Source organism: Tachypleus tridentatus, chromosome 13 (assembly GCF_004210375.1).
Source record: "Tachypleus tridentatus isolate NWPU-2018 chromosome 13, ASM421037v1, whole genome shotgun sequence".
In the NCBI taxonomy this organism is placed as follows: domain Eukaryota; kingdom Metazoa; phylum Arthropoda; class Merostomata; order Xiphosura; family Limulidae; genus Tachypleus; species Tachypleus tridentatus.
Window position 1 is genome coordinate 14,555,064 of NC_134837.1, and position 26,538 is coordinate 14,581,601.

The window sequence follows — 26,538 nt, forward strand, 5'->3', positions numbered from 1 at the left end:
TCATATGAGAAATATGTATTATTCTCTCATACCAACCACCTAATAGTAAAATAATACAAAAATCACATCTGGTAAAGTTGAAGTAAAGACCACTTAATTCATTTGTAAGGTAGCTGGCTGGCAGACAACAAATGGTTATCTCTTTCTTATTTATACTAATAATAACAATAGAAGCACTATTAGTAAAGTTTACTATAGACACTTCATTCTTTCAAACTGTACTAGGTACAGTGATATATTACAATAAGATATGGATAAGTTGGACAAATATTTGGCAAAGAGTCTTTAACTGTAGTAAGTACAAGTTAATGACTATCAGTTATAATTTGAAGCACAAATACATGAGAGATTTAAAAATATTTTGGTCTTAACTAAAATAATATTTCTGGTTGCTACTTTTTGAAAGTTAAATACTAAAGTAATTGGATATTTCCCCAGGGGTAAGACCCTAATTCACAACACTGGTGATTTCTTCCATGCTTATTTCACCATTTTCCCATTCTAATTTCACATGGTCTTATTTCATTTTTTGGTTTCACTGGGCACTGAACAGATGATAGAATACTTGGCACCTGACCAGTGTTAAGTGGTTTTCCTCACACACATCAACTTTTCAAGGTATTAGACTTGTATATCCTTGCCTTTCTGAAGGACCACAAGTCCAATGTGGACCATTAGTTTGTCTCAAGTTAAACAGAAAGCAACTATACATAAATCCTCACTTCATCAAGTAAAACCTACTTTCTCCAACCAAGTCTACCTTTTTAATCAGAAGTTGATCTCTTGCCAGCTAAGTATCCTTATCAAATATTCCAATAATGACCCTACTCTTTTATCATGTGCACGGCAAAGAAAAATAAAGAAGCAACTTGTTTCTGAGCACTCCTGGTTGTCTCCTGAAGTTTCCAGTTAAACCCTGGACAATCTTAAATGGAAATAACTGTCAAATTGTTGTTTTACTAAAACCAAAAATACTTTGATGAAAAATATATGATCATTGTGTGAGGTACCAACATAAAACATTTCTATCTTAATTTAGCACAGCATTTAAGGGCTTAATGGTTAAAATTATGGCTTAGTGCCATAAATTACCCAAACCACTGAAACAGTTCTTTGTTAATACTAACAAAACTAAAAGAATTTCAGGTTGTATTTATAGAAATCATGATTACCAGTCTAACAGAAAAATCACTAAGTAGATTTCACTTGAAATAATATGTACAGTTTTGGCCTCCTTGCATAAGAAAATATATGGACTTGCTGGAGAGGCTTCAGGGAAGGGTTCCATGGTAAATGCAAAGTGATGCACTTATCATAACTTGGTTCCCACATTTATTTGTAGATTTTGACCAATTCAATAGCACGACTGAATAAAAGTATATTGGCACAGTTGGTAAATCCTCAAGCAATTGAAATACAGTTCTGTTGATAGTAGCAAAACCAATAGAATTTTAGGGTGTATTTACAGATATATTGATTGCTGATCAAAAGTGGTAATTATCTCTTACAAATGTTATTAATTAGGCTTTCTTTGGAATACTGTGTACAGCCTAGGTCGCACTACATAATACAGGATACTTATTTGTTATAAAAGATTCAAAAGATGACCACAAGGATGAATATGAGGATGGAAACATCATCTTATGAGGATAGGATAACATCTTTAAACTCACACAAGTTTAAGATCTGTAAAGCCACAGGCTAGGCTTAGCTGAGAGTTATATTTCTCCAACAGGATGGCTTGCTTATGGAATAAAATCCCATCAGCATTAGAAAATTTAAAATTTCCTGAATAATAAATAATATGTTTAAAGTTTTATTTTTCTCTGAAGGACTAAGTGGTCCCCTGTTGTCCATATGAACTTGTATCATTGCTTAACTGAGAGTTCTTAATAATAAAATGGTTGAGAACAAATTCCTTTGAAGGTCCAGCTGCTAGTATAATTGAAATCAATTTTCTCAGTCAAAACAATGCTAACTTTAGTTTAACCACAGTTTATTACATCACAACATGCTAATCTTAAAGCCTAAGGAAATGTTTACATCTTCAAATTCACCATCTTACTTACTATGTGAAATAATGTAACAGTATTTTTCACTCTGATGATAAAAGTATTGTATTATAAACATTATATGCATAATTTATTAATCAAACAGTGATATTTGTAACTATTGTAGCAAAAAAGTAATTTTTAATCAAATATATTTCAGTTTAGAAAGAAAGGTTAAATCAATTATTTATGAATACTGCTCTTCCCAAATTAAAATTACATTCTTTAAACCAAAACTAAGACTATTGTTGAAGTAAAAAATATATTTTAGTCATATGGCACACCCATAAAAAAATTCTAGACTTATATAGCACTTAAGTACAACAAAAGTACCTGTTGGTTCATCAAAATTGCACCAGCCAATAAGCTTTAAAAATATACATACATATAATAATAATAATAAATCAATACTTCTTTAAATATTTATGAAACCTTCCATTAAACACACTTGCATCTAATGCTTTCATCATAACTGAAGGCAAGTCATTCCAGAGTTTAACAATCCTGTTAGAAAAATTGTCTTAGCTGAAGGTGATTTTACCATGCCAAAATTTACATTTGTGTTTCCTTGTCCTACCATCCTTACCATTAAGTATTAAAATAGATGAAACATCAACACTATCAACTCCTTTAATAAGCTTATATACCTCAATCAGAGCACCTCTAACTCTTTTTTTTTTTAAGGTTTGGTGATCTTAACTTGTCCTCGTATGTTAATCTCTTCAGCTCAGGTATTGTTTTAGTATCTATCCTATGAAAACTTTCCAACAATTCAATGCCCTTCCTAAAACAAGGAGCCCAAAAGTGAACACAGTGCTTCAGAACTGGCCTAACCATTGACCTCCACATAACCTCTTTTAGACTTATATTCAATATTTCTGCACACACAACTGAAAATCTTATTTGGCCTACTACTAGCAACAACACATTGCTTAGGCAGTTTAACAGACTGATCAACCAGAACATTAATATTGTTTTCTTCCACAGCTTGTAACATTATTCCTCTCAGCTATATTTATAATTTACACTAAAATAAGCCACACATAATGACTTGAAGTTACTATGTCATCTACCATTTATTCAACAAATAATCTAGATCTTTTGTAAGCTATCAAGACATGGCCTAAACCTCAAATTCTTAAGCTTTAAACTTCTTCACAAAATATCGAAAGATTAATAAGGCAAGATTCCCCCAGTAAAACTATGCTACCAAACAAAATTTTATACATTGTTAAAAGAATCTGTAAAGCATTTTTATCACAAATTTAAGTCTAATAATCTCTCCCACCACTACTATACGACTAATAGGCCTGCAATTACTGGGAAACTTTTTATCACATCCCTTAAAAATAGGAGTAACATGAGCCAACTTCCAATCCTCTCACACTTGTCCACAATTCAATGACTTAAGTATGATACTTAATGGCTCGTATATCCAATCAGTAACCTCTTTTAAAACTTTTGGAAGATATTATGAGACACAAAAGTTCATTAAACTTGACTAATTCTGAACTGGCTAACAGAAGTAATGTGATTTTCTACCAACTGCTCAGGATGAAGAACAGTACTTAAGTCTCAATTACTAAAAATAAAAATTTAACAACCCAGACATGAGCCTTCCTTTATCATCTCTCAAAGGTTCCACTCCCATCATTTTGTGCACCTTTAAAGTATTTAAAGAAATCCTTCGTGTACGAGCTTTAGATTTTCAGCCACCCTTTTATCCTATACCATTCTAGATTACCTAATACCCTATTTGTTAAAGTATATTGATTTAATATATACCTCCAAGTTTCCTGTCAATTTAAACTTCTGAAATTTGTAATGCTTTATTTTACCTTTAAATAATACTATTTGATAATCAATCTGATCAGGTTCCCCTATACGGAACATTTCTATCTTGAAAAATTACAAATGGTTACAAGAAAACATTTTCCTGTAATTTTTTTTTTTACTTAGAAAAAGGATTTGTACAAATACCATTCTTCTTAATACACTTTTCTTAATTAATCTACACCTAACTTAGGTTTACATGGTACACCATGCATTTCTATAAAACTTAAGAGAGTATGAGGCACGTGTTGTTCATAATTTAAATTAAACTTTTTTACAGCTTTTGCAGCCATGCATTTCAGGCTTAATTTGGCCTGGGTGCGAAGAATCACTTCTGCAACTCCTGTTGTTGCTGCATCAAAAGGTGTTTCACCTCTGTTGTTCATGGCATCCATATGTGCACAAGCTTCAATAAGTGCAGTTATTATTGAGTGAAATGTAAGGAAATCTGTAATAGGGTTTTGATAACCAACAATGATATGCAATGGTGTGTTCCTTTCCTTGTCCACAGCATTCACATTGGCACCACATTGAATAAGAAGTTTGGAAGTTGCAGCACATGGAAACTTACATACGTTTTAGTGTGGAATTCATCAACGTGAGTTTCCGAGTTAACGGTGAGATGAAGCAGGGTTGAGCCATTTTGGGTTGTAACAGATGTTTGATTAAGCCGGTAAACAATCTGTGAAATTCTGTACTCTTCTTCCTTTGTACATTTTTTAAGAAGTTTTGTAGTGATTACTAGTAAATACAGTACAGTGTGAATATTGTCATCTAATTCTTCTAGGTACTGTGCTTGCATATTTTTTTCACAACTTTTTAAATTCTCCATGTTCCTTTCTAGCTCATGCACTGCAATATCTAGTACCTCTTCAACTTGCTCTATAGATATTTCAACACCAATGTGCAGCATCTGTGAAAACACCTGTGCAAACCTTAGAAGATCCTTACGCACGCCAGTGACACGACTCTGGTGCCTCAGACGTAAAGCATGTTGCCAGAGCTGGATACAGCGATCGAAGCGTGCACTGTCGGCAAAAACTGCTCCTCTAAATATAATGGGATGGGGAACCTCAGGATTCTGAGATCCTAAAATTCTTTCTCTGATCACTAATGATTCCATATGTAAAGCATTAGGGTCATGTTGTAGAGCTTTTAGTGTTGTACAATCGTGACTTTCCATTCTGTTGTCATAAGCAGGAATTGGAGTTGTTATTGGTTTGTTGATAACGTTATCAGGATCTTCATAACGGACTATCATGGCCCTTTCAAGATAACTATAGGCCTTTTCGAGGTTATAGTTGTCTTTATCATTTGCATATGATGCTCCAAGTAATTCCAGAGCATCTATTTGCTCTGTTTTGGTGCACCATGGTTGAGTAATAAAATATTCTACCACTTCGTCTTTTGTTCTTTCAGCTGCTGCCATAACGGGAATCATTCCTACTACATTTTTCTTGACATTTGCACCTCCTTTAAGCAGTTCTTTAACAACATCCAAATGCCCATGTTCAGCAGCAAAGTGAAGTGAAGTTGCACCACAGTGGGCATGGGCATCTGGATCAGCTCCTTTATTCAGCAAATAACTGACAACATCAAGATGCCCTTTATAAGCTGCTATCATTAGACAAGTGTTATTATATTTGTTAGCAATATGTATATCAGCATTATTCTCCACCAAAAATCGAACAATGTCCAAACGTCCATCAAAACATGCTGCTCTCAGAGGAGTTGAGTTTGTGCGAGTTGGATGGTTCACGTTTGCACCATGTTTCACCAAGGTTTTCACAACATTTAAGAAACCAGCCCCAGCTGCACACCATAATGGGGTAGCACCTTCAATAACATACCCATCAAATTGTACTGTTCCTTCCTTCTCAATATCTGGGTTGAACTTTGATAATAGCATTTTTACAACTTTATCATGTCCATTTTTAGCAGCTATAATCAATGGTGTACATTTTTGACCATCTTCTTCTACAAGGTAATCTAAATACAATGGCCAAGTCTCTGCTGGCTCCTCTGCCAACAATGCATATAAGGTAATTGCCATGCCATCACGAGATGCATAATACACCCTAAGTCTTAACGACTCTCGAGCTTCATTCATAATTTCAATTTAAATCAATAACTTACTTACTTTCTTTTTTTATTAATGTTAACAATATCTTCCAAAAATTAGATTTAGAAAACTAACTCTTCCTCTGGAAGTTCCAGTTCCATTGGTATCACTATCAGTAGCGTCACTAATTCTGGTACTTTGTCGATTACCATGGGTAAGTTATTTTGGTTTCTAAAATAAAATTAAAAATCACGTATCAGTATTACATTTACGCAAAGTAAATTACATACGTTATTAACACCAGTCTAATAACATTGAACCGTTAATTGTTCATTAACAACAATGAAATGACAATAGTGCTGCCCTCTAGAAAGTAACGAAATATTTTTATTTTATTTATTTTTTGCAATTTATTTTTATTATTTCAATTCTAGGTAAACATTTGACAGCACTTGATTTAAAAAAAAATTAATAATGAACAAAACCATGGCGCTGCATAACTACTTACGAAATTTTATTCAAGTACGAGAACGACACGTTGACCATTTATTTTCGTGAGTTAATAAGAATAATAACCAGCTGGAGTATCCTAGACAGATGATATTTAAATTCACGGTTGGTGAAAGGTTATATTGGGACACGAAAAGTTACTTTTATTATATGTAATCCTGCATGCATCTCTGCATGGACCCAACCATCCTTTTTGTCAAATTTTTGATGAAGATCCTTCCACAGGGTAAGAAGTAGTGGTAAAAATGACACAAAAACGCCCATAAAAGAATCCACAAAACTGAAAATTTGAATGTACTCCTGCAAGGACCTAATAAACTCCATACCAATTTTAATACAAGTTCCACAACACTCTGCAAAGTAGTCACATGGGGGAGAAAAGTACTGTTATATTTACATGAATCATTCAGAAAGACCATTGATTTGTTATGATGTCACAGGTTTTGAGGAGTCTTCTTTTAAATAACAACAAACACTTAATTTAACAAAATTTAAATATGTTATCAAAACTTGAGCTCATCTATTTTTACAAAATATTGTTTTTCAGTTTTACTTGATAAATTTAAAAACATTCAGGAATACTAATAATATCTCAACAAACATGTTTGAAAAAAACAACAACTAAAACAGCAATTAAAAGAATTACCAGTTGTTAGGTATCATCATATTCTTATGTATGTATAACACACACAAACAACGGGAGTTATACATCATAATTAAAATATCTAGGTGCTATATACGCATATTTTGTACAATTAACTCGCATAATGTAGAGTTAAACCACTTATAGTGTGTCTGTTCAATTATTTTTCCAAAATTTTGTATAAAGAGTCGTTAAATTTCATTCACTTGAAATGCTACTTCACAAACCTTCTGCTCCTATTGTATACATCAATACCCCACCGATGTGTAAATATCAAACTCTGCTCATATGAAAGTAATATCATCGCTCATAAATGTATATATATAAAAAAAAAAGATTAACAGAGATAATATATTTGAAAGGCGTAGTTATTGGATTCCATCTGTCTAAAACATTATAAGACAGAGTGTATATTCCTGCCAAAATATCACTCCGACATCTGCAGTGGAATTCCGATACTTTCAAAGTTAAAATTTAATTTTGGGTATAAACAAAAAAAAAAGTCTTTCGTAATTAAACTCAGTGCCAGAAAACACTGGTTGTTGGCGATTCTCCGCATCCACTAGTAAAACTCTCTCAAACTACTCGCATATTATCGCTCTTGATGACGAGAAAACCCACTTGAAATAAAAAAAAATATATACCTAGAAAGGTCGAAACGTTGTTCTCTACTTATCAACAAAAGTGTTAATACCCATATCAGCCTTACTGAGATACATATTATCATTCTTTCTTACGAGAGCTGGGATCAGGGACTGTACGACCACTCCTGCTCAGGAACTAGTTTCACAGTTGAAAACAGCTATTTGTTAATGGATCACAGTTATTGAGGCATACCAATATGATATAAAAATGATTAATAAAATACGCTTTATAATTATATTGCATGTTTAAAAAGTACGTTTTAAAAATTTATTTACGTGTGTGTGTTTCTTATAGTAAAGTCACACCAGGCTATCTGCTGAGGGTATTATTTACGTAATACAATGAAAATAAATCTCTTCTTTCATATATTTGTGTCGGCAGGACAAAAAGCGTAAAAATCATTAAAATGTTAAACACGTTTTTGCAAACTGCTCCCACTAGAACTAAATTAAATGAGAAAAAGTATTGTGTGTGTAACTTTTTAAATTAAACAACTAGAGAAAATGGGTAACTTGTTTTCTCTCGGCGAGATACGTTTATCCAATTTGCTACTAATGCAAAAAGTGTTTCGAGATTAGTGCTACTTATATTTCACTTATTTGAAATAAACTTATAAAAATGGATATTAGAATTTTAATACGATATTTTTACTATGATTGTAATGTCACACGTCTGGAAAATTTTGATAGAACTTGGGCATTATAAAATTTAGTACTAAACTGCTACTTCTAACTATACATCACATAAAATAAAATTATTCTGGACGTAATACATGAAGTAAACTGCGATTTTCTCCAAGTTGACACAGACACAATTATTGTTAAGCTACGGGCATGACAAGCCAAATTTTAGCATTATAAACTATACTTTGTTTTACCACTAAACCACCAGGGAAGCTTATTTGTTTAGAGTTTAAGCGGAATGAATTCACCACAAACCGTAATAGGTACCGTGATGTCAATACAACTTGTTAATTGTGACATAATTTCAGAGTTAATTAAAAGTAAACCTGGTATTATTCGTGAAAAGAATTTCCCAATGTAAGTACGTAACATATACAAGTTTTTTTAAACCTCTTCCCTTTAAACAAGCTTTAAATACACGCTTAATGTAGTAAATAAAAACAACTAATACATCATGCACATAACCAGTGATAATAATTTTACAATATTTTCAGCAGGGCGGCGGGTGTAGGCTCGCTGGACCCGCCGATTTCCTTTAATAGTCATTTTCTCACACAGACGGCGTCATCAGCTGTGTTTTGAAGTACGGTCGATCTATATTTGAGATATGACGAAATTTTGAGGAACATTACGTCATTCGAAATTGCGTTAGAAGAGCAAGGAGACAAGTCAAAAAACAATTTCTTACCAACTCAACGAACAAAAAACGGTATCAATGGGGTTTGAAATACAAGAAGTGGATGCAAGAACAATGGAGGAAGGTGTTATTCAGTGACGAGACTCATTTCTTCGTACAGGGTCAAAGAAGTCTGCATGTTCGCAGATCTCCAGGTGAGAAACTTCGAGAATCTCACACCAATCAGTTCGTAAAACATCCCTTGAAGAAGATGTTTTGAGGCTTTTTTAGCTACTATGGCGTTAGAGGCTTGCATATCGTAGAAGGTATGATGCGAGGACCACAGTACATCGAAGTTTTGCAGAGAAGAGTCGTTCCAGAATTGAACAAGAGATTTCCAAATGGATCTGGCACTTTTTAGCAAGATCTGGCTCCGTGCCACACATCGAAACTTGTGAAGAATGTTATGACTAACACGAATAAAGGTGCTGGACTGGCCTGGAAACTCTCTGGACTCAAATCCTATTGAAAATCTTTGGGCAATTTGTAAAGAAAGACTTCGGGGAAAAGACTGTACTACAAAAGATAAGCTAATTGAGGCCATAATTAAGGTATGGTATTGCAATCCAAAAATTAGTAAAGATTGCAGTCAACTCGTGGACTCGATGCCAAAGCGGATTATGTTCTTCTGAAAAATAAAGGTGGTTATATCATGTATTAATTTGTAAGTAAATTTTAGATTTTTAGAAATAAAACGCAAAATTGAAAAAACTCTTAATTTTCCGTCTTATTTCAATTAATTTGCACGAGGGTGTACATAATCTCATTTGCATTTAAAACTTACCAAATATATATTTTTTTAATTTTACTACTCGTTTTTCTTGTATACATTTTAGGTCTTTGTCAATTTGGAACCATACAAACATTTTTCATAATTTAATAAATGTTCGTCGAGAGTCAAGCTTTTAATCGTTTGAGATATTTTTAAAACAATGTTAAAAATACGCATTTAAACAATATTTTTATGCAGTGCGAATCTTTTATGTAAAAATGTTTGCTTAATATTGTGTTCTAGTTTTGATAATTCAATAACGTTGTCTATTAAGAGTTGCAGGAGATACTTTTTTGAAAATTTTCTTAGATAATGAAATTTTAATTATTATTATTATTATTATTATTATAAAGACATTACTTCCAAACAATATGTGACAAAATAAACTTTAATACAAATGTAGAATACAAGGCAAGAAAGGTACAATTTTAACAATGAAATTATTTTGATCCATACAGTTTTATCAATTTAAAAATGTAAAACTACAGAAAAACCAAATTCAAACACTTGAAAATGATTACAGTTTGAGTTAAAGTGAATATTACAATTAATATTTATTGTCAAAAATACGTTTAACTATACACTTAACATTTCTATACATGTCTCAAACTATTTTCCTCCTGCACATGAAGAAAAAAAGTACACATTAAAGAAGTTTCAATTTTTTAAAAATAGTCATAAATATAAAACATTTCGTAATACATAATAATTTATAGCATTTTATGTATTAGTTAATTCTGATTACAAACTGTTAATATAAAAGTGTTCCACTGTAACTTATTTACTGTTATACATTTAGTTTAGTACCTATGCTTATTTCTGTATAGTTTTCTTCCCCCCCCTCCATGTGACATATATTCTTGGCTATCTATTGTGCAAGTCCCACCTGTTCTCGACACTCATTGTCGAGAACTTTGGTGAAGGTTCTAGAGTCTCGCGTGATTTCATAAAAAGCAGCAAGCCGAGAGACAGTGAAGGAAAGAGAATATTATTAGACAGCTACAGTCAGTGCACCATCAGACCAAGGAAGCTATGGCTGTGATTAACGTCTACCAATTGAAAATCTTCAGAACTTGTGAAGAAACATTTATAAGATTCGAACATTACAAACTGTTCAACCTCAGTGAATTACTTCCGATGTAACTGTTTCTACGAGGCCAGTAAACATCCTCTTTGATAAGAAGCGAACTTCTAACCAGTGTGAGGCTATTCATGAAAGACGTTGTTAGCTCAACTAAAGTGCAACAATATCAACTCAAAATTGATTTGCTCAGTGTTAAAATATTTCGTTCTAAACTGGATTTAACACCTATCTGTAAATGTGTAAAACTGTTGTATGTAAACCATTATTTTTTATATTAACCCTTAGTAATAACCGTTATAATAAATTGGAATGTTTTTATTTTTGTATATTAAAATATATTTGTGTTAAAAAAGAAAATTGTGTGAATCAATCTTGTTTGCAAATAATATAAGTTTAATACATATTAACATTTAATTAACTATTAAGCTCAAATTAAAATTTCCAGTTATTTGAAATAGTAATACATAACATAATACATTGGAAACTTGTCCAAAAATAAAATTATGATACATAACAAAACCTCAAAATATTACTGATGCTGAGAATACAAGCTCTTAGTTTATTCTGAACTAGCCATAAACACCGATTATTAAAATTACTAAAGCTATCACCATTGTCACAGTCGTACATAGAGATGTACTAGGAACTGTGACAGTGGCATTCTAGATTAATCTTACACCATAGTTAATTGTTATTTTAAAATTAAAAACTATTTTGACAGAAAAAATACTGCTTTCAATTTGACTTTAATAAATATTAAAAATATTTATTGTCAAAACTATATCTTAAATATATAATTAGCATTTCTGTACATACAACAGTTACTTTTGTCTTGCTTAGATAAAACGTGCACATGCAACTGTAGCTAGAATTTTTTTTTATATAAATAAATTTGATAACTACAAAGTATTTACTCCATAACATATTAATTGTTTCTATTCTGGGCCACTAATTAATTATTATTATTCAATACTGTTGTTACACCAGTTATTTTTATCATTGTAAGGCTGTTGATCTTAAGAATAAATACTAGCCACAAATACTGCATTTCAAAATTTCAGTTGATTGAAACTCTTCTAGTTAACGGTTCTACATTGTTATCACCACTGTCACAATCAGTCATATGTGTGGTTCCACTAGTAACATTTCTAGTGATGTGCTCATCTACATCATTACAACTGATCAAAGGTTCTGTGTCACTATCGTCCTGACTACCCGTACAAGGAGGTCCTTTAGCACCATTCCTACTGATGTACTCTCCAGCACTTGTACAACCAATCTCCTTATCAGCACGGTTTGACCTAGCAATACCTTAAAAAACATTACTTCTGTAATTCATACACACTTGATTATACAAGATAAATAAGAAATTGGGAATTTAAAAACCTGAACAGAGATTGTAAAAAAGTAAAGAAACAAGGCTGGAAATACAGTAGACATTATTTACTTGAATTAAAAATCCCCGTTTTAACTTTCCACATGTAATTCTATATAATAGCCTGGACCTTAAATATGGGTAAAAACTCGTACCTTACAACTTACATCAGAGATAAAAATAAAATTGTTTTTACCTCTTCTCTGTTTAACACCTATGGAAGAACGGGACAATGTAGCAAGCATGATGAGGGCAAAGACAGCTGAACCACCACAAGCAAACACCATGACATATTGATAATACCACTGGCAGTCTTCACAGCACCATCTAACAGAAATGAAGATAATTATTCAAAGATGTTTTACATCATTTTAAACTGTGTAAGATACCTCCTTTTGCCATCTCAAAATTTTACTGTCAGACCACATCATACTATAGAATAAAAATGATTTAACACTTCACAATAATTTTTACCTATTCTAAATGATTTTAAAAGTGTTCTTAAATCTATGCTTACATAGATCTGGACACTTACCCACTCTTGTTCTTTTAAAACTATACTTAGTCTAACCTGTTCTCTCTCTCTCTCTCTCTTTATGACTAACACTTACAGTTTTCCTTAATTGCTCTTTACATGCACTTATACACATTTGTATTTTCTATAAAACCACAGTTTCACAAACTACAATCCTTTATTTTCCCAAAAGTGTTATAATTGCACAAACTTTTACATTCTCTCAAACTACCCTTTAAACTTAATATTTTTAGGAACTATGTTACTTTATTATGTGCAAGAAACAAAAGCAGCATTTTTTGGTAGTGTAAAAAAATAATTTTTAATTGGATTTATAATACAAGGTTATACAATATATGGTTTTATGTTTACTCCTAATGCACCAGGTACAATAATTAATATAGAACTTACATACACGGATGGACGTCCTGTATAATTAATACAGCCAATCCATTGGAAAGTTTGTCTAGAAAACTCATTGCACCAAAAACAAAAGCACCACTAGACTGAGTAAATAACAAAGAAAATTAGTTGGCTATATTACTGTATCAGCAACCATAAAATGTTTCACAAGTATTTATCTAATGTTAATTCAACCTTGCTTCTCTGAAGTTAAAGGAACTTTTCCCTAACACAGTTAGCCAAAAAAAATTACTAAAATATTTACCCATTATAAATATAATTTAAGGACAGTATTTAGTGGTAAGTTTTTATGGTAAAATATTAACTTGTTAGTTATACCATATCTTTGCAAGTGTTCAATGTAATTTATGGTTTTCAAAAGAATTTCACATAAATATTCACGTTTCAATTAAGACATCAGTATAAGCTAAACTGCAGTAAGACAGTTACTTTTTTGGGGAGAAGTCTAAATCTCCCATGGTTCTTAGCAAATATAGAAGTCAGGCAGTTCAAATTGTACATTTTAAGTGTAAAGAAAAAGGGATATGCGAAATCATAAATAGTAATAATTTTCCTTAAACAGCTGATGTTATTTGAACAGCTAAAATTATCACAAATGTATTGTTTTGACATTCCACTGAACATTAACTTCTCTGTATACATAATTTCTGTTACGAACCTTGCTGCTGACTTTAATGTCTTACAGTTGGAATCTCTTTCTATTGAACGTTGCAACTTTTGTATTAAGGAATTTTTACCCAAAGCTTCACTAAGTTACAAAAAATGGTAAGATTTATGAAAAATAAACTGTGAATCCCCACTAAATTTTCATTTGACATAAGTGACAGCTAATAGAAGCAAAAATAATAACTTTTACCATAATGAAATGGACATCTAACAAGAATTATCAGATGCTCAGAATTTCACACATATTTGAAAATGCTTTCATTGCAACCCTGATGTATAAATTAGTTTAGAATTATAAGTACATTCCTTACAAAATAATTTAAACAAGTCTTAAGTAAAAGAATATTAATCAACAAGTATTTTCGTAAATAACTGTTAAAATCCTCCAGATGTACAAGCACAACAATAAATCTTGTACCATTAGCAAAGTGAACAACAAAACTGAAACCTTGCAGAAAATAAAACAATTAATCATTTAGCTAAAATGTTCAGTTTTCTTTTATTGTTAATTATTTCCTTCTAGTGAATAAATTCTGCTTGTTGACATGTCTATTAGATATACTTGATTAAACTATAGAATAGCAATCTAAAACTATAATATGCAGTATCCTATGTGGAAAGGGTATAAATCCTTGTATTTATCCACCTAATGTCTTGTATGTGCACATGTACGCAAAGTCTATATAGCAAATGCCCAATGTTACTTAATCTTACACTTACAGTGTTTTTTCCAATCAAATCAGAAGTAATAGAAAGACTAGTAACCAGCATCGTGGAGCCTCCTATGCCTATCAGGACAGCTACAGCATATACCTCTCTATATCGATACAAGTCACCACGTCCAAAATATAACCACACAGAAGCACCAATTGCTGATGACACTCCAAAAAGATAGGTCACCTAAACAAAATATGTCTTATGCTATTTTTACCTGCAGAAAGTAACCATGGTTTCTACATTGTTTCATAATCAACTACTACAATAAACTGTTAATTTGTTTCAGCTATTCATAATAGCTGCTCAAGCTTGCTGTCACTAATTTTGAACTGAGAGAATAGAGAAGGCAGCAGTAAACAATACCCATCACACCTCAGTAATGGGATATGAATTATGTGCTCTCACATCCACACTTACCAGTAGGTCCTCTTCAACCCATTCGTATTGTCATTAATAACAGTGACCAGACTTTTCACAGAAATGAAGAAAGTCAGATATTAACAGAAAACTGTTCTTTACTGCTTGAAGGAAGGCCTAAGGTTAATACAAGATTATCATTCCTGTTAGGAAACATAAGTAATCCAAATTCTTTGATACATTTATAATGTAACATTATTAGATGGAATGTTAGTTGATATAAAGATACTGAAACTAGTAAAGTGATTAAGCATAATCAGTACTTCTATAAATTTCAAGTGCTCTTAAGACAGTTTTAGAATGTCTTCAGAATCAGCTCTTTTGAGACTTCAATGTAAGGCTTAAATAAGATTAAATGTCACTTGTACAACATTTAAAAAAGGTGTCATAACACTGAAATGTCTTTCAAAATTTGAAGTGCATATTGGAGGGATTTGCATATTTTCATAAAAGAAAAAAATCTTTATAATGTTTACACTCCAGGTATACAATTTTTTTATTATTATAATTATAGCCAATGGTTTACCTTTCTCAGGGTTAATATACCAAACTTGAAATGGAACAATACAATCACTTATAATTTAACAAATAATCTAGTATCAAATAGTTGTGTATATTAACCTAGAAAAAAGCCATAACAGGGAATCAGTTTAAATCAAAATATGTTTTATATTTATCTGGAATGTAACAGTTATTTTCCCTAAACTTTTTATTTACATTTAAAATGTATTTTACAATAAAACTTTATTCAAAAAAGAGCACAAAGCCCTTTTGGACATTCTGTAAATGTTTTGGTGACAATATGCACTCCCATTGACAGAAGCGAGGAGTCACAATGAAAGAATTTACACATTTTAACAATAGATTCACATGCATACACACAAATTTTCAATGATTAACATAATTAGAAAATAGATTTCTAAACATCAGTTTCTGTAATACATAAATCAAAATCTTTAATTACACTAATACTACAGCTTTTCATAATTTCCAAAAATTATCTGATATTTAATTATCAACCTAATAATTTATGACTAATCTGATTACTAAATTATCACTTACAGTAACAAATAGAGCAAGTAGTGATTACTACACGTTTAACCAGTGTTACTTCATTAACTATGTTTATCTATAACTGAATGTTTCTTAACACACCTGATCAACGCGAGTTAAACCATAGTTACATGGAATTTTCCACACAATACAATCTTTCAATGGCTGTAGCACATTTTAGTTTAGAAACACGATGCTTTCCAGCATTTTAATTTTAAACAAAAACTGGCTATGGGACTGACAAAAAACAATTAAACAAGAACAATCTATTAAACAAGTTAGATCTCAGTTTATACTGCCTAGTTTTATTCAAACACTGTTAGTCAAAATAAATTCATGTCATGTATTTGCCTGAGTATCAAAGCTTGATGTGACATACACTGGAAATTTGTTTTTGAAACTTACCTTACTTCCTAACTTCCTGTTTATAAAAGTTACAAAGAGAGATGACAGGAAGCCACTGACATAGATGACAAGTGGTATGATGGCAATACTTTGCTATAAAATAAATAGTTTTAATCTAAGTATCAAGGTTTCTGTCAAGCTTAAATAAAAAAAATTAATTTATCATTTCTGAATTTGCGAGCACAGTTGCAATAGAGGATACACAAATATAATATTAGAATGCACATTACAACAAACTTGAATGTGTAAGAAATATCCATTACTTACAAATAAGCACTAAACATAAGAGCAACACACCAAACAGTTTATTAAATTGATAAAGTTCATACAAAAAAGTGGATTCAACTATATTTCTTTAGCACAATTTCATTTCAGTACTATGGGTACAAGACCGGGAATGGTATTATTGATTTGAAGCATTATGGGATGTTTTCCAAAATGATTTCTTACAGTTTTAGTACTGGAAAACGTTAAGAAGTTCTTAATTATTAACTTCCTTCAGTGGTCTAAATTCTTTAATCATATTTTATCAAATACAACAGTTGTGTGATAGATCAGGCAAATGAACAGCTGAAAATGCGACTAAAATCAAGTTTGCTTGTTTTAGTTGTGACCGGAAGTTGGTTTACATTCACAGGCTGATTACCAAGATTTGATATCTTATATCCATTGTACTGTGCAATATAAATGACAGTTAATGCACATATGAAAATCTATATACTCTCTTTAAATTTTCTCTGGACAAGTGAAACAAAACATTTTTTGCTCCAAGTCTGTTCTTCTGCAAGTTAGAATTATTATTTTATATGATAAAAATACATATACTATTTATAGACATGCATTTCTAAAACTTTTGTATAATTAATATAAAAGATTCAACCTCAATCACCTATAGATATTTAATATCTACTAATTAGACATTTCTACAAGCCATAACCATCTGTTTACATGTTTTAATCCCCCCAAAAAAAGCCAATAACAAAGCTCTGAACGGTATTTTGAAAACATGGCTTCAAGTTTAATGTGCTGATATAATATTGAAAGTGCGACTTACACTTTGTTTACAACTTTTTGGTAAATAAATTTTATCATGTCCTGGTGATTTTAAAAGAGACGTGACTTGTATATTTACTCCAAAAACACAATGAAACTTCATCCAGATATTTCTCATAATAACTGAAACATTTTATCATAGGTACATTTCTTAAATTATTATTATTACATAAACTGATACACTTACAGTTTCCAATTTAAGTGAGTCTTGGAGGTAGAGTGGTGTATAAACTTGAGAAAGATTAACATACAGTCTTGTGCCCATGTACAGCAGACCAATCTGTATCAAGATTAAAAATAGATTAATGTACAGTTTTGTGCCCATGTAGAGTAGACCAACCTGTATCAAGATTGAAAATAACATTTTTCTTATCAATAAACATAACATTTAAGGATGCTACATTATTTGTTGGTCTATTGAGACTATGCCATTCACTTCACAAAACCAATGCAACAAACACATTTGCATCAAGCCTAGACCACTTGAACATTTAACGAGACTCCTCTAATATTTGCTACATCCAGTGTCTGAAGACAACCATTTTAAAGCTCACTCATTTTTTGTTTAGAGAGATAACACTCTAAGCTGAACATTACTCCAACACTGTCAAAATATATTTTACTATTCTCATGTCCAACCGTCCTTACCATTAAGAAACAAATAAATTATTCATAAAACTACCTTATTTGGATCCCAATTTACTCTTCTTTTTACAGAAGAAAAATGCTTTCACAGATCTCAACCTGTTCTCAAACTACAACATTTCCATCCCACATTCACTCCTAGTAGCCCATCTCTGAACCATTTCCAACTCCTCAATGTCAAAAGTAAGGAACCCTACACAAAACATTATAATGCAACTGAAGGCTTATGGCTGTGACTTATACAATACAATGATAACGTTTTTGATCTGTCAATACAAATCTTATTTGCCTTATCTCTGACAACAGTACATTGCTTGGGTGGGTTAAGGAACTGACTAACCAACATGCCAAAATCTTCTTTGATATATTGTTTAGGCAGTATTCACGACGAAACTTTGTAGAATGGACGGCAACTGCCTGTTGTCATCCATTCTAAAAGTTTCATCATGCCAAAATCTCTTCCTTCCATACCACTGTTAAGGTTATTCCCATCAAAATTATACTTATAATTCAAATTATGATAACCCACATGTATTACCTCACATTTTGTATAGTGAAAAGCCACTTGCCAGTTGTTCACCCAGTGATCTAATTGCTTTTTCTCACACAGATAAACTTGCATATTATAAAAAAATTCAAATACTCTATCATTACAAGGCATGTCTACCTAATGTTTAAACTACTACGTGTAAGAAGATAGTCTATAGTTTTTAATGTGTGTACATTATTCACAGCTGAATAAAAGGCTTAAAGTTTAAAAAAGTACAATAAATACTACAGGAACTCCAAAACTCTACCATATGAGATTACTTCTATTAAAATTATGACAAGACTTTCAAACCCTAAAATATATCAACTATTTTTAATCTGATTTTACTAAGGCTGTTTTTATATATACACACACACACACACACACATACAGACACACACACAAAACAAATGCTGCAGGATCTTTTTCAAACATTAAATACACAAATATTTCAATAATTCCAGTCAGGGCTCACAGAGGGGGTTTCTAAAAAGGAAAGAAGGCATGAGACAGACACCCACACACATTGTAGACCTGATAAAAACAAACTGCACTTTTTATAATGTCTGATAACAACTGAATGATGTTGCATCAAGCACCAAAAGGCCTGAAGAGCTGATTGACCTAAACTACTTTTCAGTGCGATGTTTTATAGGTTATTTATATAGAAGCTGTGAAGAAAGTTAATTCCGATAACAGATTTTTTATCTGTAAAGAAAGTTCACAGAAGTTCTGTGTGAATTTACTATAAATGATGCTTTTTCTTGAACTGCTTCAGGCTTTGGATAAAGACAAGCCAAAAAAGACAAGAGGGTTATAGAAAAGTAAACAATAGAGTGATAGCAATGAAGATGGCTCGAGAAAGGGACGTAGGTAAAAGTAAAATTAGGTTTATAAAAGTAAATTTTCAAAGGAAGAAAAACTGTGCCAAAACTAAGACCCATTAAAGGCATGTTGGAAAGGGCCTATGATAGCATCAAGGCTCTACTTCTCTAAGACTGGACATCTTCTCTAAGACTGGACATTTCTAGAATCAAGATGGTATTTGTATAGAAAAGACGAGATATGCTCACCAGATTTTGAAAACAAAAAGGGAGAAGTCAGAACTTAAAAAAAAAATGAATATTAATTCTTGATTTTTATATAAGTATGTCATTTTGTCCAATATTGTCAATGATTAACTAAATAGATACATGCTGAATACATATCTTTAAAAAAATCACATTAGCATCCACAAATTGTTAGGTTGTCATAACTACAGATTTTAAACTTTAAGTGTTCTCACTTTAAGGTTGATTCCCAATCAGTTCAAACTGTTGGTAATGTATGAATAGTATATATTGTATAACTTGTTTTTATATACACGGACTGGAAACATTTAAAATGTTAAGTACACAAGTATGTAAATTAAAATGTTAAGTACACAAGTATGTAAATTAAAATGTTAAGTACACAAGTATGTAAATTAAAATGTTAAGTACACAAGTATGTAAATTAAAATGTTAAGTACACAAGTATGTAAACTTCAAGTTGCATATCTGTCAAATTTTATTTGATACATTTCCATTTCAAATTAGAGTCTAAAATAGTTTACCTGATAAAACTGTGGTTCTCTGAACCATTCTTTCCAAGTCAGATGTGTCAAGTGATCAAGATCAAAATCAACTTCATCACTTGCAGTCTGAGGATGAGTCTGAGGTTTTTTTTCTTTCACAAAAATATGGAATGTTACAGAGAAGAGAAATCCTACTCCCAAAACAGTCAGAGTTATATTCTGAAAGAAAGTTCATGGCTTTATAAGGATCTTTGGTATAAGCATAACATGTAACATAAACAAACAACCAAATGAAAGTTGTAGCAAATTATTTCAAACACACTACAAAGTAATTACATGGGGATATAAAATATGTCACATACCAATATAAAAACATACATCTGATTCCTTTTAAGTAGTATAGCTTATAATAATATACATTTTATTTTTATAGAATATCAGACAATGTATGTATTACAAGGTCTCTATACTGCTACCACTTCAAACAAACAAAAAATAAATTCTTTACCAGCAGGTTATTCATGTAGGTTAGCACTACTTCTAAAGTATTAATAAAAATACAATATTCAAATGGACAACAAAAGTGTACAAAGTGAAAATTGCATAGGTTTACTAGACACTTGGTAAAATAGTTGTCTTGTAATGTCTTCATTTCACTGACAAATTATGAAGTGTTACTTCATGAAGTATCTTTACTCACTGAAGTTCACTTGTTCATTCTCCTTTGTCATAATCAAAATTAATGTAAATGGTATGGGATTTTGATTACCATGGTTTGTTTCTTGTTTAACAGTTTCCTTTCCATTAATGTGGATGAATAGTAATATATTAAAGTTGTTCCATTCTATTTAAAAATCTTGTAATTTGGGAAGGTAATGTACCATGAATAGCCTCAACATTTAGGCAAGCTGAGATATCTGGGGCTCATGACAAACTGTGTGATTGATGAAGAATGTCTGTAGCTAGTTAGATAACTGGTGAATTTTCTTACTCCTCTCAGAAATTGTTAAACTTGAAAACCCACCACAATGAATCATGAAGAGGTACTTTCAATGCTTCCTCTGAAAATCAAGTTATCTTTACTACCATGAAAAGTCATATTTATTCTTTAAATCATGTGTTTTATATACAAAAGAGATTCATGACTCATGTTGAGTAAGTATCAAATATAAAAACAATTGTTTGTATATACTCTCTAACTAACCAGGTGAGTTTGTGAAAAACAACTATACATTTCTCCAAAAATTGTACTAACTGAAAACAAAACAAAAAAAAGATGAAAACAATTAAAAGATTAAGAATTTATTAACAATCTTTTGCACTCAAACACAGTCACATTACGATTCATGTTGGAGAATCTCTAACAAAACACAATAATTAGCTCATGAAGCACACATGGGCAATGGCTATAGAGAAGTTGTGTAAGAAACAGGTTGGCAATTATAGGGAAACCTCCATAACTTCTAAATTAAGTTTTGGTTGAAAGGTAAAAATTATGAATCCTTGTTTTAAAATTAAGACAGTCAGTTTCAAAGAACCAAATTAAACTTTATTGTCTAAGAACTTCAATATACCCTTTAAATATATGGATAATGTATTTCAACTGTAAATTTTAATCAGCAATAAAGTTACAAAGACAAAAATTACAAATGTGTAACAATAAGAGCTTGGTAAAGTTAGTTACAAAAATCAAACACATGTAACCACAAGGATGTGGTAGAGTTAATTACAAAAAATTAAGAGAAGATAACTTGAGAACAAATGTCACAATTCTCACACTAGATGAGAATGAGGATTTTTAAAAATAATTCCTTATAAAATTTAAGAACTTAAAACCATATGATATTTAAATTTGATTTATTAACTATGTTTTAATTGTACACATTTTTTTATCTAACATGATAATAAAGTAGTCTAATTAAATCTTGAATGTAACTCTCAAAAAAGGTCACATGTGCACTTTGATCTGCTCATAATGAGGGTTAATTATTATAAATAATTACAACCTTAAATCATAAATACTGTATAGGTTTTGTATAACAAGTATTACATACCCTTAAAATTTGACCTTTTACATCTTTAATGTTGGCTTATAAAAACTCTTAACCAACCAACTTTAACCTTTCCAATACAAAACAAGGTTGACTTAATACATTGTTGAACCAAAAACCTGTTTATAAAGAAGAAAACTAGTGAACAGATATGTTAAAACTGGAAACTGTTACATTCAAAACATGAAAATCTTTTTAAAATATTCTAAGAAATAACTGTACAAGTCTAAAAAAACCTATTAAAAACAGAAACTACTGTTTTAGTGGTGATTATCTTAACAAATAAGCAGATGTATTGAGATAAATTCAACATAAGAGACTTTTATCAACAGATATCAGTATCAAGTGTGACTTCATACCACACATGTGACCAAGTAAGTCAGTTGCAGAACCCTTAACTCCACACAACATTTCAAAATAAGAACAATCAAAATTATGTTAAGCAGGATTACAGCAAATTAATCAGAGAGCTTGGATGAAGTCAAATACATCAAAAGGATTTGACCTCCTAAGACCAAAACTGTAAATGTATCGCAAATTAGTCAAGAGATAATGGAACCATGGGTTAAAAGTTTGTAGTTGAAAAAAAGGAAAGAAAAAGAACAGAACCGTTCTACGAGTTGCTATGTTGTATCTTAAAATTACATACACAATAAATACCAATTAGAGATGAATCAATAGGAACAAGTGAAAACTATGTTTATGAAACATCTATACTTCAAACTGACCTCAACCATTCCCCAGTAACGTTCAAAAATTAATAAAGTCTAGAAGTTTGTATTAAATAATCATTTTATAAGTTTGGTTAAAACCTTTCTATCTATCCATTCCTAAAATAACCCATCCACAAGGTCAAAATAGATGGACAGATAGATGCAAACAGATAAAACTCGCTCGTTTGCAGAGTGGGACAAAAAAATCAGAAAAAAAACAAACTGTTTACAGCATCACTCTACAGTAAACTTATTATTACTAATAAAAGTAATTCAAGGATATTTAAATAAGATTGTATTTAATCTGTGTGTAAACCAAGACACCACACACTGATGGCCCAATTATTTCAACCACAAAGTTGAAGTCAGAAAAATCCTATTAATATTTTTTAACATTAATTCATTAACAAACAGTCACTTACCTCATGTCACGAAACACTAGTCATTACCAATTTCTTCCAGTGATATTTCCGTAGACACCACTATAATCGAAATATAACTTAAACACCTAAACATAATATTGTACACTGTTCACACAAGTTATTATGACTAACTGTGTATTTGAGAAAACAAAGAGAAGTTCATGGTAGTACTCTCAAGTGATCTTGAGAATGAATCACTGCACAATAACAGAATGATAAATTTGTAATAAACAGGAAAGAGTCAGTATGTATATATATGCGTGCATTAAATCAAAATGAAAACTTAACATCTGAGGATTTTGAGAATTCATCTAGCTTGAAAATCATAGCAACTGATTTTTGTTTTTTGCTTGCTTGTTAAGTGGTAAAGCTGTATGTAGGACAACCTTTGTTATGCCCACCAGAATAAAAAAATAAATAAATAAATAAATAAAAAAAAAAAAATGGGAATTTGGTTTTATAAACTTATATTTATGTTTCAGTTTTGGCAAACCTAAATGTCATAAGCTCCAAGAGCATCACTGGTTACATTTCAATTACTTTGAATAGTAAGTGGTTCTTTAAAACCATGAACCAAATCTTTCTGTAAACTAGCACATGATCAACTGTTAATACAGTCGATGGAATTCCTTAAGTTGCTTATCCTTAACCATGCTTTTCTTATATTTAACCACATAAGAGTAACTTGTTACATCAAGTTTCATACAAAATATAAATTTATTTCTAAACACATAATGTGAATTCAACATTAATTTTAGTGTTGCAAGTCCATAAACTTACTGCTGACTGACAAAGGAACTATAAAATAAAGAAGGAGTGGAAGAGTGGCTGTCAGTTATGTCATAAAGTTTGTCTTCTTTCTCCTTCCTGCTTATTTTTCTATAATAAAAACACTAAAATGGTAATTATGTTTCATGAACATGATTGAAATTAAAGTAGCCTCTCATCTTGAACTGATAATAATCACTAAACAGACTGTAAATCAACCCTAGGAAGAAATCACTGTTTCATGAAAAGAAACAATGTAAATCAACCCTAGGAAGAAATAAGTGCCCTGTTAAAAGAAACAGACTGTATATTAACCCTAGAAAGAAACCACTGCTCCATGAAGAGAAACAATGTATATCAGCCCTAGGAAGAAATCACCATTTCATGAAAAGAAATGATTAAGATTCTATCTGCTTCAAAACATAATAGTACAGGGAAAACTAACAGTTATCTCTTTCAATTTTCCTTTTTATGTTACTGGAATAGACCTCCACAAAACAGTTCAATTTTTTTTTTACAACCACTGGCTACTGAGAGAATGATAGGGTCCACTTCTGCAAGATTACCAGACATATAATTGTTATTCAAGCAGTTGAAAAGAAAATATCATAACAGAATCATAACCAATAGAAACTGTCCAAAAATTAATTGAAAAAGCAATATTATGGAGTTTCATACATTAATTATATGTTGAGAACATCAGAACTACAGAATTTTTATACCCACTGTTTACTGAAAACAATTTTTGACCCAGATAACAGGGCTGTAGCAACGTAGCCATTCTTAGAATATCCAAAAAAACACAAAGAAAAGAACAAAGTTTTAACTTTTCTTTTACCATGAACCTGGAAAACAAGGTTCACAAACATGCTTTTGGTAAACCTGATTTAGATATGTGCAGTTTATCATGCTCAGTATTAATTACTTCTTCTGCAATCAGTAAAAATCCAAAAATAAATAAAGTGTAACAATGACAACAAAAGTTCAGCTATAGTATATCACACTTGAAAACTAAAAATACATACGTTTGTAAATGTATATCATGACATCACTCACACTTTAGTCTTATGAAAAACCTATATCGTATACAAAATCACACAAGCAGAAAATAACATTTCTTGTAGTTATCTAAACTGAGTAAACAATAAAAAAAAAAAATATATTGAAATTACATTTATATAACTGAGAAAAACCATTTTAGTTTTATAGATTTACAAAATCAGTCACACATTTAGATTTTAAATAAAATGACATTACTCTGACTGAAATCAAGTTAGCTAAGTAAATTCTGTGTCAAGTTCCACAGAAGGAGATTTTTTTTTTTTTTTTTTACAAAGGTTTTTGTTTCATACTGTAAGGTAGAAGTGATGCATACAAGAGGACTGGGAAGGCTTAACCTCCCCAAATAAACCATCTTTCACAAGACATTATTCTCACTAATCCAAAAACATTATATGCTACACATGAAGAGAGAGAAAAAGTGAAATATGGTTTATACATAAACTGATTCTTCTCCCAATGCAACCACCCAATCATGACAAAACAGACAATTTAAACATAACACACACACAAACTCCACTGAAAGTTCCCTTTGTGTATCTTATCTGATTCTATTCCTCTATAATACTAAGAGAGGATACATAAAGGCTCAGACTCATAATTTAATTAATCAATTAACACATAAAATAGATGTTTACTTACTCTGAACAAAGGTGCATCACTTGGTGTTAAATAATGGTCTTTATCTGTACTTCCAGCACCAAGAAAAACCCACGTGATTACGTAAACAGAAATGTTAGAAGCCACAGTAAACGCATACCTAATATATGAACAATTCCAACAAGATTATGTAGTTAATTCCTGCTCTCCATACAGGAAAAATATACATCATGTTAGGATAATATAGCAACAAAAATGTTCAAAGTGAAAAACAATTTAAAATAACATATGCAAGAGAAACATTTTTTGATAGAACTGACTGTCACAAAATAATCACAATTTTAAAGAAAGTTCAATAATTTCAAAATTATGATAAATACAGTTCAGTATTAGTAATTAACTAGGAAATTCCTTCCACTGAAGTAAACAGCACAATAATGTGCACAAATATTTACAGAAATATTTTACATTCCATACAAGTATCATTTATGAAAAAATGAATTAAATTTCAGAAGAATCATAAATAATAATAATAATAATTTCAATCCTTTCTTTAAGTAAAATTCATTTACTTTATGGAAAGCAGCCTTCAATGGCTACTCTTCAGTTGCAAG

At 31.0% G+C, this 26,538-nt stretch overlaps 2 protein-coding genes across 9 annotated transcripts in view; both read right to left on the reverse strand.

Moving 5' to 3' along the window:
• Positions 1 to 1,979: 1,979 nt before the first annotated feature.
• LOC143236036 (protein fem-1 homolog B-like) lies at positions 1,980 to 6,300 on the reverse strand. The gene is given in 2 exon segments (XM_076474266.1): positions 1,980 to 4,461; positions 4,464 to 6,300. Coding segments are annotated over 2 exon segments (1,935 nt in total). The 5' UTR covers positions 5,995 to 6,300; the 3' UTR covers positions 1,980 to 4,057.
• A 3,944-nt stretch (positions 6,301 to 10,244) lies between these two features.
• The window catches only part of LOC143239114 (major facilitator superfamily domain-containing protein 12-like), a 28,637-nt gene continuing 12,343 nt past the window's right edge, over positions 10,245 to 26,538 (reverse strand). For 6 of the 8 annotated variants that reach the window (XM_076479944.1, XM_076479946.1, XM_076479951.1 and 3 more), the window contains 8 exons: positions 25,967 to 26,084; positions 20,351 to 20,530; positions 17,770 to 17,862; positions 16,530 to 16,622; positions 14,658 to 14,837; positions 13,260 to 13,354; positions 12,531 to 12,661; positions 10,245 to 12,270 (listed from right to left, as the gene is read on the reverse strand). In XM_076479944.1, coding sequence (XP_076336059.1) covers positions 12,017 to 12,270; positions 12,531 to 12,661; positions 13,260 to 13,354; positions 14,658 to 14,837; positions 16,530 to 16,622; positions 17,770 to 17,862; positions 20,351 to 20,530; positions 25,967 to 26,084 — 1,144 coding nt within the window. In that variant the 3' untranslated portion in view covers positions 10,245 to 12,016. The remainder of the gene's footprint in view (positions 12,271 to 12,530; positions 12,662 to 13,259; positions 13,355 to 14,657; positions 14,838 to 16,529; positions 16,623 to 17,769; positions 17,863 to 20,350; positions 20,531 to 25,966; positions 26,085 to 26,538) is intronic. The other 2 variants (XM_076479953.1, XM_076479952.1) reach the window with 2 other exon arrangements.